General features: G+C 47.7%; 1 protein-coding gene across 3 annotated transcripts in view; it reads left to right on the top strand.

Moving 5' to 3' along the window:
- Positions 1-17,390, top strand: part of TTI1 (TELO2 interacting protein 1) — a 33,895-nt gene extending 16,505 nt beyond the window's left edge. For 2 of the 3 annotated variants that reach the window (XM_061630758.1, XM_061630759.1), the window contains exons 7-8: positions 1,734-1,821; positions 15,969-17,390. In XM_061630758.1, the coding sequence (XP_061486742.1) occupies positions 1,734-1,821; positions 15,969-16,173 (293 nt within the window). In that variant the 3' untranslated portion in view covers positions 16,174-17,390. Of the gene's footprint in view, positions 1-1,733; positions 1,822-8,321; positions 8,453-15,968 lie in introns of those variants that run through there. The other variant, XM_061630760.1, reaches the window with a different exon arrangement.
- Positions 17,391-18,994: the final 1,604 nt, after the last annotated feature.

Raw genomic sequence — 18,994 nt, 5'->3', positions numbered from 1 at the left:
CCTGAGTCCACGGCCAAGGCCGAGCCCGAGAGCAAGTACTTGCCCAAACTCATGGCCGAGAAGGACAGCCTAGACCCTTCCTCCACCCATGCCATGCAGCTGCTGCAAGCAGCAGTAGATTTCAGCAGCACTATCAGAAGACTCCCGGCAATTCATGCTGATTCCGACCAAACGTGCCAGCAACTCCTCACAACTTCAGTGACTCTGTCCTATCTACCTCTGATGTTATTCATGGCGTAGGTGACTGTTCACTGTTTCTCAGGTTCCATTTGTGGGAACAGGTGACAATGCATACATCCAATCCAGTCCAGCAACATCTGCAGGGGCTTAAGTTGCAACTGTTGTTTTTTAATAATGTTGTAACTGCTGTTTTTTTTAATAATGATATTTGTTATTTAGTTTTTGTAAATTGTATTGCCTTCATTGATGTCTTTTTATGTTTCTGCCTGTTTTTTTGTAAGCCGCCTTGAGGGCCTTTGGCCAGAAGGCGGGGTCGAAATAAATTTAATAAAAATACAGCAGGGCCCTGCTTTTTGGTGTTCTGCGAATACGGCGCCAGTGGGGTGATCAGCTGGAGGGGGGCTCGAGCTCCCTGCACTCCAGCTGATCGTGCCAGAGGAGAGGAAGATCAGCTCTAGAGCGCTACAGCTGATCTCCTCTTCTGGCGCAATCAGACTCCCGCTCGAGCTGATCATGCCTAAGGAGGGGAAGATCAGCTGTAGACCTTCTCCTCCTCCGGCGCGATCAGCGGGTTAGGTTCCAGACCCCCATGCTGCAGCTGATTCGCTTTTCAGCAGGGGTCTGGAACCTAACCTGCCGTATGAGTGGGGCCCTACTGTAATAATAATAATAATAATAACAACAATAAGTTGGCCCATGTTGAAACCGAGGAGCCTGCATCTGGCCTCCATCCTGAAGTGGAACTGGAGGGGAGGTGGCAGACATTCAGAGGAGGCCCTGTTAGTTGCCGTGCAGGTTTCAGGTTGCACTTAAGGGTGCTGGGAAGAAGGGTGGTTGATGCCCCTCATTTGACAATATGAAATCCACCCCTGAGGTGCAACCTACATAGGTCTCTCCTACCCATGCTGCGCTTATCACTTAGTCCATGGGCGGAGATCCTTTTGGGCCGGTGACCCAGATTGATATCAGATGACTGACAGGCTTGGCCTGCCTACATACCAGGTGTTTGGGAGCCACAGTGCAAGGCTCTTGGCCAGTCCTCTGCTCAGCAAAGTGCCAAGCACAGGGCTGGCAAAGCTGCTTTCTGCAGGGATCAGCTGCGCAGTCGAGCTCCCCGCATGGAACTTGGTCTGGCAGCCGATCCAGCAGAGTTGAACGCATCACCCTTCAGCTGATGGGCGGGGTGCCTCTCCCTGCTTTCTGCAGTGGCCAGCTGCATGATTGAGTTCCCCAGGGGGACAGCTCAGTCACTCAGGAAATCCCACTGTGTCTGTCCCTGCCTCACACCTCACGTCATCTGTGAAGTCAGGTGTGGGGCACGTGGGCCTGCTATAGGGATCAGCCTTGCGGGAATTGGTGTTGCCTGTGCTCCTGCCTTTCCAGGAGCTGAGTTCTCATCCATTCCCTCGACTGATTTGGCAAATTGTACATCTCACACGGCCCTCCTTGTCCTCAGATTCAAGCAGGGGCTCTGCACACCCAGCCTCACCCCCTTTGGGGTGCTATCTGCACAAGCCATACCTGGTGACGCTTCTCTCTTCTCATCCCCACAGGTGAGAGTGACCTGGATAAAGTGGCGGATGCCTGCCTGCTCTACCTCAGTGCCAAGCAGCCTGCGAAACTGCAAGAAGCCGCCTGCAGGTACCGCAAATGCAAAGCCTTGCGTTGCAAACCCTTGCATGTCTTCCTGAGCACAGAGCCATACGACAATGGAACCAATGACCTAGAGGGGTGGTGGGCTCTCTGACACTGGAGGCATTCAAGAGGCAGCTGGACAGCCATCTGTTGGGAATGCTTTGATTTGGATTCCTGCATTGCACAGGGGGTTGATGGCCTTATGGGTCCCTTCCAACTCTACTATTCTATGATTCTATGATCCGTATATTTGTTCCAGGCCACGTGCCAAAAGCACACCGCAGAAAGGTACCAGCAGAGCTGGTTGCTCCAGGCGACTCGTGCAAGTGAGCCAAGGTGCAGGGCTATAGGAGATGAGGAGGGGAAACCACAGTCCTTGTCAGTCTGAGGACAGGGCCATGGTTTGGTTATAGCGCAGCTGCTTTGCAGGGAAAAGGTTCAACCCCCAGGATCTCCAGGTAGAGCTAGGAAAGACCCCCAGGATCTTCTGCATGCAAAGCAGATGACCTGCTGAACTATGGATCTTCCCCGGTATTCTGTACTCTGACTGGCAGCGGCTTTCTGAGGTCTCAGGCACAGAGAGAAACCTTTCTCGTCACCTTCTTTCCACCTGACCCTTTTATCTGGATATGCTGGGGATTTCTGCATGCAATGCAAGTGCTCTTGCGCCGGGCTTTGGCGCTTGGCCCAAGAGACCACAAGGACTGTTGCTCTTCTTTGAGCTTGCAGAGGCTTATGGCTGGCCATTTTTGGAATCCGAATGCTGGATAGGTGGAACTTCTTTTTCTTCTCCTGCAAAGGGATTCTTATCTTCTTGTAACTCAGTATGTGGATAAGAGCAAAATCAGCTCCTTTGAAATGTGGTGTTGGAGGAGAGCTTTGCGCATACCATGGACTGCGAAAAAGACCAATAATTGGGTGTTAGAACAAATTAAACCAGAGCTGTCACTAGAAGCTAAAGTGATGAAACTGAGGTTATCATACTTTGGACACATAATGAGAAGACCTGATTCACTAGAAAAGACAATAATGCTGGGAAAAACAGCAGGGGGCAGAAAAAGAGGAAGGCCAAACAAGAGATGGATTGATTCCATCAAGGAAGCTACAGACCTGAACTTACAAGATCTGAACAGGGTGGTTCGTGACATCTGCTCTTGGAGGTTGCTGATTCATGGGGTCGCCATAAGTCATAATTGACTTGAAGGAACATAACAACAACAACAACAAGATGTGGATTTGGTTCTGTGGAAAAAATTCCTGCCACCGCCCTTCCTCCTGTTTTCACCAAATTCTGTAAAGGGGCCCCTCTCTTGCTTCCTTAACCTCACTTTTACTTGGCTGAGCCTAAATTAATTTCTCTCCACTCCATGGCAAATCATGGGAAAGAGACAGCACCTCTATTGTGCATCTGTCCAAAGCTCCATTGTGTATATAGTTACGACCACAGCAGACATGAGAGGCTGAAGTGCCCTGCTGTGCCCGGCTGGGAGCAAAAGGGCAGTACACATGTTTACTCTCGGACCTTCTGCACTCTTAATTCATGCTAGGTGACCCTCTTCCTTCACTTAAGAGGAGTGATTAAGAGGCAGGGGCTCCTCTGCAAATCCTCTCCAAATCTGAGTGCTTTGACCCCAGAGAGAAAAGGATGGATGCTTGCTGGGGAGATCATTGGCCATGTGGCCGAGATCCATCTCCTTGCAGTTCGCTAGTAGGTCTACAGGAAAGTCTGTCTCTTGAAGCCCCTAAAAGATCAGAAGCCCCCCCACAGCAAGAGTATGGCACCCAGTGCGGCTGCCCCTGTTTGCAGAACAGCATCCCTCTTGGGATGTGACAGGCACCCACTGTCTGTAGTTTCCAAAAACAATTGCAGATGTTCTTGTTTCGGTAAGCTTTTCCATCTGGATGGGGGGGGGATTAGGCCTTTGCCTTGGGTGTTTCATTTGTATTGTTTTAAAATCTTAACTTTTAGTTGTTCTTATTGTGTGGTCGTAAGTTGTCTTGAAATTTTATTTGAAAGGTGATTCACCACTTAATGAAGACATAATCACACAAGGTCCTTCTCCGTGGTAGGGACAGGGCTGTAGCCAGCATGGAGTCCCAGTCTGCGTCTGTGTTAGAATTGCTTTTAATATGTTTTCTTTAATAATATGTTTTTAACCCTTTTTTTAAAAAAGATTTTTTAAAGATGTTTTAGAATGTTTTTAACGTTGTTTTGTTTTAATGTCTTTTTATGATGTTTTAAAGTGCTTTTAGCATTTCTGTTTGCCGCCCTGGGCTCCTGCTGGGAGGAAGGGCAGGATATAAATCAAATAATAAATAAATAAATAATCCTGACTCAGGCAGGCCCCATCACTGAGCTGAGGCCCGGTGATGGTGGTGGGGGGCTACAGGGAGACCAGTTGAGCAGCCCTGTGGGAAGCAGCAGAGGGCTTGAGGAGGTCATGGGATTAGCCTTGGCCGCTAAGGCCACTTCCTGGTCAGCCTTTTCTCTCTGGCGTGAAGAGCTGGAAGGTTCCCAGCTCTCACCGTAGACCTCCTTCGCGTGTGTCTTGCCCTGCCTTATGTCCTCATAGCCTGTGGCCCTGACTTCACATGACCATTCCCACCCGGCATCCCATTTACCTGGTTCTGTGAATAGACTGGGTTGCCTTGCCTGTGCGTCTGCAGCTGAAGCACGGAGTTAGGCTCAGACCAAGAGTCTCTTAACAAGCCCCTAAAAAACCTTGACCTGAACAAGAAAATTGCCAGTAGAGTCACACACCACAGATAAGTTTTGTGTTTATTTAAAATGTTTTTAAAAAATGCTTTTCTATTAAAAGTATTCAGCAAGGCTTACAATGAAGTTTGGATATTGGGCAGCATTTGATTAAGATGTCATACTCAGGGTAGACCTATTGAGCATAAGAACAGCCTGCTGGATCAGGCCAGTGGCCCATCTAGTCCAGCATCCTGTTCTCACAGTGGCCAACCAGGTGCCCATTATGGGAAGCCAACAAGCAGGACCTCAGTGCAAGAGCACTCTCCCTTCCTGTGGCTTCCGGCAAGTGGTGTTCAGATGCATCCTGCCTATGACTGAACAGCTGGACAGCCATCTGCCGGGAATGCTTTGATTTGGATTCCTGCATTGCGCAGGGGGTTGGGCTTGATGGCCTTATAGGCCACTTCCAACTCTACTGTTCTATGATTCTGTGATTCTATGACTGTGGTGGCAGAGCATAGCCATCATGGCTGGTAGCCACTGATGATAGCCTTGACCTCCATGAATTTGTCTAACCCTCTTTTAAATCCTTCCAAGTTGGTGACCGCCTCTTGTGGGAGCAAATTCCATAGTTTGACTATGTGCTGTGTGAAGAACTACTTTCTTTGGTTTGTCCTGAATCTTCCAATATTCAGTTTAATCGAATGTCCATGAATTCTAGTGTCATGAGAGAGGGAGAAGAACTTTTCTCTGTCCACGTTTTCCATGCCAGGGATAATCTTATGCACTTCCGTCACGTGGCCTCTGACTCACCTTTTCTCCAAACTCAAAAGCCCCCAACGCTGCAGTCTTTCTTCATAGGGGAGTTGTGTCGAAATGGTGGGGAGCCTGTAGCCCTTCGGATGTTGCTGGACTAGAGCCCCCATCATTGCCCCGACTGTTGGCTATGCTGGCTGGGCCGATGGAAGATGGAGACACACCTGGCACCATAAGTGTCTGTTTTTGGGCGTGAGGCAAAAACACTCTTACCCATGCAGGCCTTTGGACCTTAATTTTTGACTTTTAGTGGACTGGGGTTTAGTAGAATCTGCATTTCTACATATATTATTGGTGACCATTTTGGATTGTTTTTATTTTTGTTTTTAATGCTTATATTTGTGAGTCACTTTTAGTTCACCTTTCTGAAAAAAGTGACTAATTAATAATAACAACATCAGCAGCAGCTGGAAGGCCACAGGTTCCCCACCTTGACCTACGTAAAAAAGGGCTATTCCTGGGAAAGTTCAGAGCATAGACGACAATCCCTTCCAGCCTAGAAGGGCATGTCTCAGCAGAGAAACTCCTGTCCGGACAGCTGGATCCCAACTTGGCGGGACAGTGAGAGGATCCCAGAGTGCAGGACACGGAATAATGGGCTCAAGTTGCCGGAAGCCAGATTTCGACTGGACATCAGGAAAAACTTCCTAACTGTTAGAGCCATACGTCAATGGAAGCAATGACCTAGGGAGGTAGTGGGCTCTCCAACACTGGAGGCCTTCAAGAGGCAGCTGGACAGCCATCTGTCCGGAATGCTTTGATTTGGATTCCTGCATTGCGCAGGGGGTTGGACTTGATGGCCTTAGAGGCCCCTTCCAACTTTACTATTCTATGATCCAGATGCTGACCGCATAAGCTTGCACAAGCTGGCACATCTGAACCATCTCTAGCCACAATAAAACAAGCACAATTCCCTGCGACTAATTGGAGCCGCTTTCAATTTTTGGATACTTATATGCAACTGCCAACTGTAACCCGGGGCACAGAGCACTGCCAAGCAAATAAATAAATAAATATCAATAAGCCACACTTGAACAAAGCAAATACAAACATAAGCACACAAGCGTGGATTAACCCGGGAATCTTTTGCCATGGAAACGGAGGTTGCTTGGAAACTGCTGGAGTAAGTCCTTTAAAAAATCTACTGCAGAAGTCAAGTTGCTCCTTATGCTGCAGACCATCAGGAGTGAGTATTCAACCTTGGACCACAAGAGGAAGGGTTTTGGTGCATGTGTCCATTGGATGTTGGCAGCACAGCCATGCTGGACCCAGGACTGTGGGGTGGGAAGGGAAGGCACCAGGCAGGTGGCTTAGGTGAGGACAGGGGGGCAAGGTGAATCTGCACATCACAACAAGCATTGCCCGACTAGGCTGGTTCGAGCAGCCTCTGCACACTCGTCTGAGGTTTTGCCCCTTTGCTCAGCATTTTCAGAGAGTGCCCCTTTGGGAGCAAGCCCGCCTGTTAATTGGACTTTTCTTCTGCTTGCTCCAGTGTGGGTGGTGTAGCAAAGACATTGCTCACCTAAGCGGCTTTGCTGAAAGGACCATTTCCCCTGCTATGTGCATTGGCGGGGACACACAGCGCAGCAGCAGTGAGCGCATGCTCTGCGTGCAGGAGCCCCCGGTTCAGTACCCAGCACTTCCAGTTAGAAGATCTCTGGCAGGGAGAAGAACGTCTGCCAGTGGCCCTGGGGAATTGCAGCCAGCCGGAGGCGCCAACACTAGGCTGGATGGACCGATGGGCTGTCTTGCTATCAGACAGATTTGCATGTTTACATCTGTTCACTCTGCCCGTTGCCATGTGGTTGGGTTCAAGTGGGATTAGGTCGCCGGATGGCATCCAGTGCCCACGAGGCTCTGCCTCTGCCAAGCTGAGGCAAGCCGTGCAAATCAGTCGCGCCGGCAGAACAAGAGAGGTCTAGTTTCTCATGTGTAAAGAGGAACAATGATGCCCCAGGTGTCAGCGTTGTTTTGTGGGTGCAGAATTGGACTGGGGAACAAGGACGTCACGGAACGTCTGCATTAACAGAGTGTGGTACAAACTGGTGGTGTGGAAGGTATCCAGGACTGGAGCTTGCCATGGGGTCACTTCTTAAGAACATAGGAGAGCCTGCTGGGTCAGGCCAGTGGCCCATCTAGTCCAGCATCCTGTTGTCACAGCAGCCAACCAGATGCACATGGGAAGGCCGCAAGCAGGACCTGAGCGCAAGAGCAGTCTCTCCCCTCCTGCGGTTTCCAGCAACTTCACAGTCTTCATGTGTGATTTGTGCATCCTAAAGAATCGCAAGACTTCCTCGCATTCCTGTGGGATCCCCTGCAATTTCTTCTGCCACATGTATTGTGGAGGCCATTTGATCCTTGCCCAAGATGATGGATTTCTCCTGACCTACCCGCTGTTTCCTAGGCCACGGAAAGTATTGCTATTCTCCCTCTAGGAAAGGGTCCTGCCGAATCCCAATCAGGCCTCAAGAGTCTTTCTTGGCTTTAGAGAAGCATGCTGAATATGAACAGCGTCTAATTTCAGCCTCTGGGGCCGTCTGAGTGGGCACAATGAAAACATGCGTGCTCTGAAGGAGCAGGAAAGCGGCTGACCTGGAAGACTGCTTGCCTGGTACAAACAAGAAGCTGGGAAGAAATCCATAAAAAGCCAAAAGAGGCTGACGTTCTCTCCAAAGGCCTCCACTGCCTGCAGTCACCTCTTTAGCATTTGCATTTTGCTCAGGTCCCTTTGGCAATTTCCAGCTGCAGCTCTAGAGCAGGCCAGTGGTTTTCAAACTGATCACTCCTGAGGGGATGTTTAGATTGATACGGCTGCAGAAAAGCCCCCAGACGTCAGTCATGGAGCCCACGGGTTGTAGGGACATGAATTAGATGGCACCCTTGGCTCAGTGGTCTGGATCAGGGTTATTTAAAGGATGCCTACACCCCTAGAGCCAACCTGTCTGCTCTCTGAAGTCCTCCATGGAGCTCCTTCTTCTTTGCTTGCCATCAGGAGCCGTTCAACTGGTGGGCACAAGGCCGAGCCCATTCTCTGCACCAGGAGCTCTGCCACTTTGGAATTCATGGCCTGTTGAACTCGGCCTGGTCACCAGACTGCAAGCCTGTCAAACTTCTTCACTGACTTTCCCTTGAAGCAGGTAGTGTGTGTGCTGCTATTGGATTGCTGTTGGCTTTGATTTATATTCTAGCAGTTTTGAGTGCGCTGCCTGTTTGATCCATTCCTGGTCTCCCAGGGTGTAATCTAAGCATATTTTTACTGTATTTCTGTCTTTCACAGTAAGCTGCTCTGAAAGAGTTTGTGCTCAAAGGCAGCATGTAAATACAAATAAATGCAATTCGCCCAGCATGCTGGCCAAGTCCTGTGGCTTTGCTCCTGCCCCAGGTCAACAGGGAATGTGCACAGCAACAGCCAGCATCCCTTGGTGGCAAGTTATCATAGGGCAGGAGTGGACAGAAGGTGGTTGGGGATTTGCTGGTGGATTTGTGGGTGAATCGTAGCCAAAGGTTTGTACTTCCAGTGGCTTAACCATAACAAGTGAATTTACAAATAAAATTATGCATTCTTTGCCATGACCATGGTCGGTTATCCCAATGGAGGGATATAGAAAGTGGAGTCCCCCAAGGAATGGTATTGGGGCCTGTGCTTTTTAACTTTTTCATAAATGATCTAGAGTTAGGGTTAAGCAGTGAGGTGGCCAAGTTTGCTGATGATACTAAATTGTTCAGGGTTGTTAAAACAAAAAGGAGTTGCAAAGAGCTCCAAAAGGACCTCTCCAAACTGAGTGAGTGGGCAGTAAAATGGTAAATGCAATTCAATGCATGTAAAATTATGCATATTGGAGCAAAAAAATCTTAATTTTAGATATATGTTCATGGGATCTGAAGGAGACCTTGGGGTCGTAGTGGATAGCTCGATGAAGATATTGACCCAGTATGCAGCAGCTGTGGAAAAGGCAAATTCCATGCTAGCAATCATTAGGAAAGATATTGAAAAGAAAACTGCCAATATCATAATGCTGTTTTACAAATATCTGGTTTGATTGTACTTGGATGTTGTTGTTGTTGTTATGTGCCTTCAAGTCAATTACGACTTACGGTGACCCTATGAATCAGTGACCTCCAAGAGCATCTGTCATGAACCACCCTCTTCAGATCTTGTAAGTTCAGGTCTGTGGCTTCCTTTTGGAATCAATCCATCTCTTGTTTGGCCTTCCTCTTTTTCTACTCCCTTCTGTTTTTCCCGGCATTATTGCCTTTTCTAGTGAATCATGTCTTCTTATGTGTCCAAAGTATGATAACTAGCTTCTAGTGATAGTTCTGGTTTAATTTGTTCTAACACCCAATTATTTGCCTTTTTCGCAGTCCATGGTATCTGCAAAGCTCTTCTCCAACACCACATTTCAAACGAGTTAAATATAGTGTTAGAAAAAGATTCAGAAAAGGGCAACCAAAATGATGAAGCGACTCCCTGTGAGGAAAGGTTGCAGCATTTGGGGCTTCTTGGGTTAAAGTAAAAGCAAGTAAGAGGCAACATGGCAGAAGTGTATAAATTAATGGAAGCTAAGGCTGTCGATGGCTACTAGCCTGACTGGCTCTGTTGTACCTCCACTGTAGGAGGCAGTGTGCTTTTGAATACCGGTTGCCCCACATGTGTGGAGAGTGCTCAGGTCTTGTTTGTGTGCTTCCCATAACGGGCATCTGGCTGGCCACTGTGACAACAGGGATGCTGGGCTTAGTGGGTCTCTTTTGGTCTGCACCTGCAGGCTCTTGTGTTAGTGTGTCATGTTTCCAATTCTCAAGAGTTGGACATTTAAGTTTCCCCTCTTTCATTCATGCAAACCACCTCTCCATGTTCTCAAGAGCTGTGCATCTCTTGATCTGGCTGACTAAAGTGCAGCTCTAACCCCCAGTGTTTAGGAAGTGGCTGAAGCTACAAGATTTTCATCTTCAACCCCAACAAAAGTGGAAGTCTGCTTGATACAGTTCATTAGGGAACTTTATGAGGGTTGTAAAGAAGGTGCGAGAGCCGCTTCTTAAGTGATGTTTTGAACTTGATGCCACAACTTGAGCATCAAATATATGGAGGAACCAGAGTGTATACAAACTGTTGCTTTTTTCTTTAAGGGAGTGGAAGAGCCCCTTTTTCCCATGTGGAAGGCTCCAGGTTCAGTCCCCAGAATCTCCACTTAAAAGAAACCAGGTAGCAAGTGATGGGAAAGACCCTTCTCTGCCTGAGGCCCTGGGAAGCTGCTGCCAGTCAGAGGAGGCACCACTGGGGCAGATGGGGAACTGGTCTCATCCGGGACAAGGCAGATTCCTATGTTCCCTTAAAAAAAAGTCTCTGACATTTTTTTTTTACGGAAAACTGTGATTAACATAGTGCGCTTCATAACTACCACCACATGCATTTATTTTGGAATCTGAGGGCAAAGCCTGATGAAAAAGCAGCATCAACGGCAAGTTAAAATCAGTGGGAAGGGTGAATGTATGATGAAATGATTTTGAAAATTCTCTAGGGGGGTGAGAGAAAGAGGAAAAACAAAAACCGCTCTTGGGGTCTGCTAGGCAAACCTTCCTCAAGCTGGGGCCCTCCAGGTGTTTGGACTCCCAATTCCCATCAGCCTCAGCCAGCACAGCCGTGAATTATAGTCCAAAACAGCTGGAGAGCAACAGCTTGTGGGAGGCTGTACAAAGTCAGTGCTGGCACCAGGGCAGAACTCTGGAGAAGGCCGGAAATGCTGTAGTGTCTTGTCACAGTCTGAATTTCATTTGTGCGTCATTTCCACTTTTAATAGAATTGCTTTGGAAAAATATCTAAATGTTTGCAAGCATGCAGATGTTCAGGGTTTAGCATTAAGATATATATGTGTGTATGTGTGCACCCACTCCTTCCAGAGATTTACTTTTTGTTGTGCAACCTTTTAAAAATGTAATCTCTGAATCTGCTGTTTTGTGCAATCACATTCTGAAAATGTGACTAACAGTGAACTAGCTTCAATTGAGGTATGCATTGATAAAAGAAGTTTAAAATAGGAAGTGGCAATGCCTCTAATCAGGACTCTCTAGTTCTTCCTGGGGTTTTGCTCCCAGCAAATAAACATTAAAAAGAATCATGCTTATTTAGCACATTTCAAGTTTTCAGGGTGTCAACTATTGCCATGAACTAAAACCATACTCCAAAGATGTATCACTGAACACTAAAGTCACAATCATTCAGACCATGGTATTTCCGATCTCTATGTATGGATGTGAAAGTTGGACAGTGAAAAAAGCGGATAAGAGAAAAATCAACTCATTTGAAATGTGGTGCTGGAGGAGAGCTTTGCACATACCATGGACTGCGACAAAGACAAATAATTGGGTGTTAGAACAAATTAAACCAGAACTGTCACTAGAAGCTAAAATGATGAAACTGAGATTATCATACTTTGGACACATCATGAGAAGTCATGATTCACTAGCAAAGACAATAATGCTGGGAAAAACAGAAGGGAGTAGAAAAAGAGGAAGACCAAACGAGATGGATTGATTCCATAAAGGAAGCCACAGACCTGAACTTACAAGATCTGAACAGGGTGGTTCATGACAGATGCTGTTGAAGGTTGCTGATTCATGTTGTTGTTGTTATGTGCCTCCAAGTCGACTACGGCTTATGGCGACCCTATGAATCAGCGACCTCCAAGAGCATCTGTCATGAACCACCCTGTTCAGATCTTGTAAGTTCAGGTCTGTGGCTTCCTTGATGGAATCAGTCCATCTCTTGTTTGGCCTTCCTCTTTTTCTACTTCCTTCTGTTTTTCCACAGCTGCCCTCCCCAGTCCTAGCCTTCTTCTGATTTCTTCACTGTTATCTCCATTTTGGTTGATGACTGTGTCGAGGTATTGATAATCCTTGACAAGTTCAATGTCCTCATTGTCAACTGTAAAGTTGCATAAATCTTCTGTTGTCATTACTTTAGTCTTTTTGACATTCAGCTGTAGTCCTGCTTTTGTGCTTTTTCCTCTTTAACTTTCATCAGCATTCGTTTCAAATCATTACTGGTTTTTGCCAAGAGTATGGTATCGTCTGCCTATCTCAAATTATTGATATTTCTCCCTCCAATTTTCACACCTCCTTCATCTTGGTCCAATCCTGCTGTCCGTATGATATGTTCTGCGTACAGATGAAATAAATAGGGTGATAAAATACACCCCTGTCTCACACCCTTTCCGATGGGGAACCAGTCGGTTTCTCCATATTCTGTCCTTACAGTAGCCTCTTGTGCAGAGTATAGGTTGCGCATCAGGACAATCAGATGCTGTGGCACCTGCATTTCTTTTAAAGCATTCCATAGTTTTTCATGATCTACACAGTCAAAGGCTTTGCTGTAATCTATAATGCACAGGGTGATTTCCTTCTGAAATTCCTTGCTCCGTTCCATTATCCAACGTAAGTCGTAGTTGACTTGGAGGCACATAACAACAACAACAAGCCATACTCAGAGAGAGAGAGAGGCTTTATATGGAGACAGGACTCCAAATGACTCAAGGCAGGGCTGCTGCTCTAACCAGCCATCTAGAATCAGACATATAGATTGCATAGCAACCAGAGTGAATTAAGATCCTTTGCCACCAATTGGACTGAAACAGACTGGCAGGGAACCATCTCTGCTGTAGCAAAATGGTTCCCAGTCATCCTATCAGTTAAGAACAAAAAAAGGGGGAGGAAGGAAATGCCTTGCTGATAGGATCAAGAAACAGTTGCTTGATTTGAAGATGGACAGGTCACTGCGGAGGTGGGGGGGCAGACAAGACCATCCTTATAAGCCTGGCTTTGCTTTCCTGTGATACGCTGTGCAGGTATGAGAAGCCCCCTGCATCCATTTTTAAAACTGCTGAGCCTCTTAACTGGGAAATTAGGGCAGCCTGCAAAAGCAAGGAGTGCAAAGCAACTGGGAACTCAAGGTAAACAACCACCATCAGTCATTCAGAATGACGTGATTTGGTAATTTCCTTTGAGAGAGAGAGAGAAAATGGAAATGGCCTGCCTTCAAGTCGATTCCGACTTATGGCCACCCTATGAATAGGGTGTTCATGGTAAGCGGTATTCAGAGGGGGTTTCCCATTGCCTCCCTCTGAGGCTAGTCCTCCCCAGCTGGCCAGGGCCTGCTCAGCTTGCCACAGCTGCACAAGCCAGCCCCTTCCTTCTCTGCACCTGCCAGCTGGGGGGCAACTGGGCTCCTTGGGACTATGCTGCCTGCCCGCGGCTGCCCAGGTGGAGAGAGAATTCTAGGCTTAAAATTTGACTCTAGAAAAAAAAACCAAACAGCCCAATCCATCAGTAATGGCAGGTGCTGAGGAAGTCTTTGGTCTTAAGGATAGCGCTGGCATTGTGTTGTGATTCCTTGGCTGTTCCCTCAGCACTTTGGGGTGTGAGTACCTGGGCTGGTTCTCCATAATATGATAAGCAGAGCAAATGAGACCTTTATTGGACCGATTAGTCTTTCAGACAATACCAAAAGTCATCATTTGTGGTGAGGAGAGAAGGCCCTTGTAGGCAGACGTGTTCAGCAGAATGAAATGTATTTTCAAGTCTGTTTTTATGATGTTTTAAAGTGTTTTTAGGGCTTTTGTTTGCTGCCCTGGACTCCTGCTGGGAGGAAGGGCGGGATATAAATCAAATGAATGAATGAATGAATGAAAGGAGGTGGTCTCATTCCCTCAGACTTGGGATAATGTGGATCTAAGAGGGGGCCGGGGGGAAAGTGCAGAAAAGCTTGTGGGGCAAGAGATTTAATGCTGGAGTGTGGCTCGAAGATTATCCTCAAGGCTGTGCAGTCTTCTACCATGGATGCTTTAAGGCAACCTCCCTTCAGCCCAAGAGTTCGATAGCAGAACCTCTTTCATCCTTTCCTGCATTGCAAGTCTATGAATATAGCCTGAATGCTACAGTGAGGACACCCACTGTGGCTGCACCAGGGATTTCAAGGGGTCATGCAGGCACAAGTCAAGTGAAGGGCTGTTGCTATTTGCAAGAACGTGCAAGTGTTCTTTACGGGGCCATTTCAACTATACAGTCCACCCCAGCGGTCACAGAGGGAAGGAAATTTTAGGGGTGGCCAGGTGTGATCTGAGACATGTTTGAGGAATCCCTTGCAATACCACAGAGTTGTGTGATGCAGGCATTTGGGGGGCCTGGCAAAACACTTTTGAGTGTCCCTGATTCTTTAGGTAGAGGAGATTGGTGGCCACAGGAGAAAAGGCTTTTTCTGTGGTGGCCCCTCCATCTCTGGAACTCCTAACCTGCTGGTATCCCAAAGTCCACCACACTCCAATCTTAGCAACAAAGGGAGCTGCTTTATACTGAGTCTGACCTCTGGTCCATCTAGCTTCGGCTGAACATCAGGAAAAACTTCCTAACTGTTAGAGTGGTATGACAATAGAACCAATGACCTAGGGAGGTGGTGAGCTCTCCAACACTGGAGCCCTTGAAGAGTCAGCTGGACAGCTACCTGTCGGGGATGCTTCAATTTGGATTCCTGCATTGAGGAGGGGGTTGGTCTTGATGGCCTTACAGGCCCCTTCCAACTTTACGATTCTATGACTCTAGCTTGGTACAGTCTACACTGACTGGCAGCAGCTGTCTAGAGTTTCAGGCAGGAGATATTCCCAGCCCTACCCGAAGATGCTGCCAGGGAGTGGACATGGGGCCTTCTGCATGCAAACAGATACTCTACCCCTGAGCTAGCCTGTGGCCCTTCTCCTGCGAATGTCCTTCTGTTTCGGGTGCTTTTAGACAGTGTCGCTCAGCGGTAGGGATCTTTCACTGCTGATTTTGTATGTACTGTGTTTTATAGAATTTGCTATTTGAATTGTTCTTTGGTGTAAATAAATTGAAATACTAGGTGGTGATGGTGCTGTTGCTTGCAGGCTTTCATCAGCATTCTTCTTTGTAGAGGCAAAATACAAGAAGCCAGCTAAAATTTATTTTTATTCATCTTATTTATTCATTTAAAATATTTTTATCCCGCCCTTCTACCCTATAATAGGGCACTCAGGGCGGCTTACAATAAAATTGAGCACGTACATAACAAAATTGTACATAATAAAAATCACAAAAACATTAAAATAAATTAAAATACATAAAATAATATATATACATATACACAGACATACACACATATATAGGGAGTGGTACTGAAGGGACTACTGAGATAAAAATTAACACAGAAGGCGTAAAATCAGTGTCAGACTCTACCTTCAGTCCCTCCCAAAGGCTCTCCAGAAGAAGATGGTTTTCAGAAGTCTCCAGAAATCCATCAGGGAGGGAGCAGAGCGGGCTTCTTGGGGTAGGGTATTCCAAGGGTTGGGGGCCACAGCCAGTGGGATGTGGGGAACAAAATCTCAGCTGTGGACCAGGGAGGCCTGGGTTCAAATCTCCCCTCAGCTACGGGGCCCACTCACTGGCCCAAAAGGCCATCCCTGACAGTGCTGCGAATCACTTCTTCTTGCACGTTGGGGAGAGCAGCTGCAGGTGGAGAACTGAGGCCAGAAATGACTTCTCCAAAGCCAATGCAGAGAGTCCGGGGGGGGGGAGTGCTGTGTCTGGCATTACTTGATCTCTCCCCCCTTTTTTCAGCTTCTGCTTTTTGTCTCTTTAGTGTTTTTCTCCATCTGATGCAGCTGGACCCAGATGCCAGCTGGCTCTTCCTCAGCAACGTCTGGTGCCCCCATGTCTACAGGAGACCCCACCCTAGCCTGCACCCCGTGACGCTGGGTGGGATGGAGAAGAAGCGGGACGAGTTCACCGACAACGTCCAGCGCCTGCTGGATGAGCTGCAAGGCAGGGAAGAGGCAGCAGCCTGACAGGCCCCCTTGAAGCTGGGGGGGTGGGAGCCGTGCCAGAGGGAGTGCAACGGGGCAGAGGCACGGGCAGGACGACGCGGCTTCTGAAGAGCGCCTTGTGGAGGGAAGGTATCGGTGGGCCAGAGACCATTCCTGTGCTGTGTCCACATCTTCCTGGGAACATTAGTACTTGGTGTTTATGACCCAAGGAGCGCTTGACTTCCTGCAGGTGTTTAAAAAAAAGATTCTGTGCAGTTTTGTAGTTCTCCTGGCTTGCATCTACTGTTTGAGGAGGAGTCCCTGTTTTGCCACAGATCTTGGCTGCTGGGTTTCAGAAGGCAGATATGCATGCGCTTGCGCGCGCACACATGCACACACAGCTGCAGCGGATCAACCACATGGTGCGCTCATGCAATGGCCCTTCTTGTTCTCTTGAGCAAAGAAGACAAGCACCGCGTACTTCCCCACCATTTCCCCTGGTCCAGGGAATTCAGTGCTCCTTGCTTCTACAATGTGAGGAGGTGAAGGGCTGGAAAACAAAGGCACAGGCTGCATCCGCTTCAGCTGGAGAGGCAAAAAAAAATTTCCTGAGTAGGTTTCCAAAGACTGATGAACCCAGATGCAAGGAGCAATCTGTTACAGAACAGCTGACCTGGACAAAACTTTGCCACCTGCCTGCTTGCTCCTCTACCATTTATTTATCGCAGGCAATCTTTGCAGCCTCAGTAGCCCATTCATCTCGCTGCTTGGTGGAATTGTTCCAGTGGTGCAATTTTTTAAAAATAGAAATGGGATGCCACACTTTTCTAACAACATTGCTGTTAAAGAGATGACACCTGGACTTTCTTCAGACGTTGGAGACCAGCGGGTGTCATTATTTTGTGTTAACTGACACTAGCCGAGGATGGTGTGTTGGATTAAAGAAGGGTTCAATGTGTCTTGGATGTTGCAGCTGGTGACCTGGCTTCCAAAGAAGGAAAGCCAGAGAGGGATTGGTTTTTTGAACCAATGTTGTCCTGCCGTCTGACTTCAATAAAAACTGCAGGCACAGCTTCCTTGGGGGGGGGGAGAGTGGGGAGGCAATGGCCAATACAATTGTGTCGCATCACCTGTTGTGTTTAGATGGTGCAAGAAAGAGCTTTGGACTGGAGGGGGGAGAGAGAAAGCATGGAGCAGGAAGCCTAGTTAGACCCTCAGCGAAGGCAGGAAGTTGGTCTGATGGAATAAAAATGGAAGAAAAGTGGTGTGTGTGTGTATGCTTGTGCTGTTTTTATATCCTTGTGATTTCTGGGGCCCCCAGGCAGCTTCCTAACAGTTAGAGCCATACAACAATGGAACCAATGACCTAGAGAGGTCGTGGGCTCTCCGACACTGGAGGCCTTCAAGAGGCAGCTGGACAGCCATCTGTCGGGAATGCTTTGATTTGGATTCCTGCATTGCGCAGGGGGCTGGACTTGATGGCCTTGTAGGCCCCTTCCAACTCTACTGTTCTGTGATCTCTCCAGCTTCCATTTTTGGTCCCTGGCCCATTAATGGCTTCAGCATGAAACTCGTGTGCATCACATCTATTGATTACAGAGCAAGGTTTACAGGCACTACAGATGAAGCCACTGTCAGGGTAAGGCAGTTTTTTTCAGGTGTTATTTGCTAGGAAATAAAAGAGACATGGCACCAAAGCCTTTCAGTCTGTCAGAAGAATCCCAGGGAGAAAGTTGGAGGCGGGAAGCGGTTTTCTTTTATTGAAGAGCCAAATTGATTGGCTGCCTTTTGGTGGAGATGTTTCTGATTCCTAGTTGAATCCCCAGCTGTGATTCAGAGAGGAAGAGTTGTTGGGAGCCTGCCGCTTGCAGGAACGATGGCAGTTCACCAGGGGTGCATTCTTGATGCTCCACAGGCCCAGGCAGCCTCTTCTCTGTGGCACTGAAGTCCTCCCTCATCCTCTCCCTCACCTTTCTTAAAACCAGCAGGTTTGCTTTTCAGCATCAGGGACTCGAAGGTGGCAGAGGGTTTGCTTGTTTTCTTTTTGCATGGAAGCTTAATATTCTCAGGTGTTTAATGTGGGCATTTGCACTTCCATGGTGTAATGGTGAAATGCCCAGAGCTCTGAGCACAGTGGAGTCTGAATCTTGAGGAGGAAAGGAGCCTTGCACTATTTGAGGGACAGTCCCTGCCTCCATTTTCATCTTGAAACAGCAAAAGAGAGTGTGGGCAAGGAGTATGCACGGCTAAGGTCTAGTGTTCCTTGCCCATGTAAAACAAACCCAAAGGTAGTTGTTTTGGGAGAACCAACAAAATACCACTTGCTGACGAGGGAGAGAGGGGAAATGGCCAGTAGGAGGGGGGGCGTTGGCTTCATCTGCTTGTGAGCTTCCTAGAAGTCTCTGCCCATACATGTTGGGAAAGAGGGTGCTTCACCTGATGGGCTGCAGGCCTGATCCAGCAGGACTGTGCTTAGGTTTCTTAAAGTATCAGGGGGACTCTTGACCCATCCGGCCAACAGCACCTGCCACCCTATCTTCTAATTCCAATTCACTTCTCTTGAGTGTCGTTGCTTTTCTGCCTAAAACGGCACCAGCCATGCACAAGGTGGGGGGGTCAGCAGTCTCGTCCAAGTTTTGCAGCAGTACAAAATGCCTTTGTGGGGGAGGGGGGGAACCCTTATAAGGGTGAATCTCCAAAAAAAACCTGCCAAGTGACCTTATGGTGACCCTATGAATCAGTGACCTCCAAGAGCATCTGTCATGAACCACCCTGTTCAGAGATTTTTCAGTCATCCATTGAGGTCTTTCTTTTTAACTAGAGGTATTGTCTTTTTGCATTCTTCGCTGATAATGTCCCTGAC

This window comes from Rhineura floridana, chromosome 6, assembly GCF_030035675.1.
Source record: "Rhineura floridana isolate rRhiFlo1 chromosome 6, rRhiFlo1.hap2, whole genome shotgun sequence".
In the NCBI taxonomy this organism is placed as follows: Eukaryota; Metazoa; Chordata; class Lepidosauria; order Squamata; family Rhineuridae; genus Rhineura; species Rhineura floridana.
The sequence above is the reverse complement of the archived record's forward strand: the minus strand, read 5'-3'. Positions and strand labels throughout refer to the sequence as shown.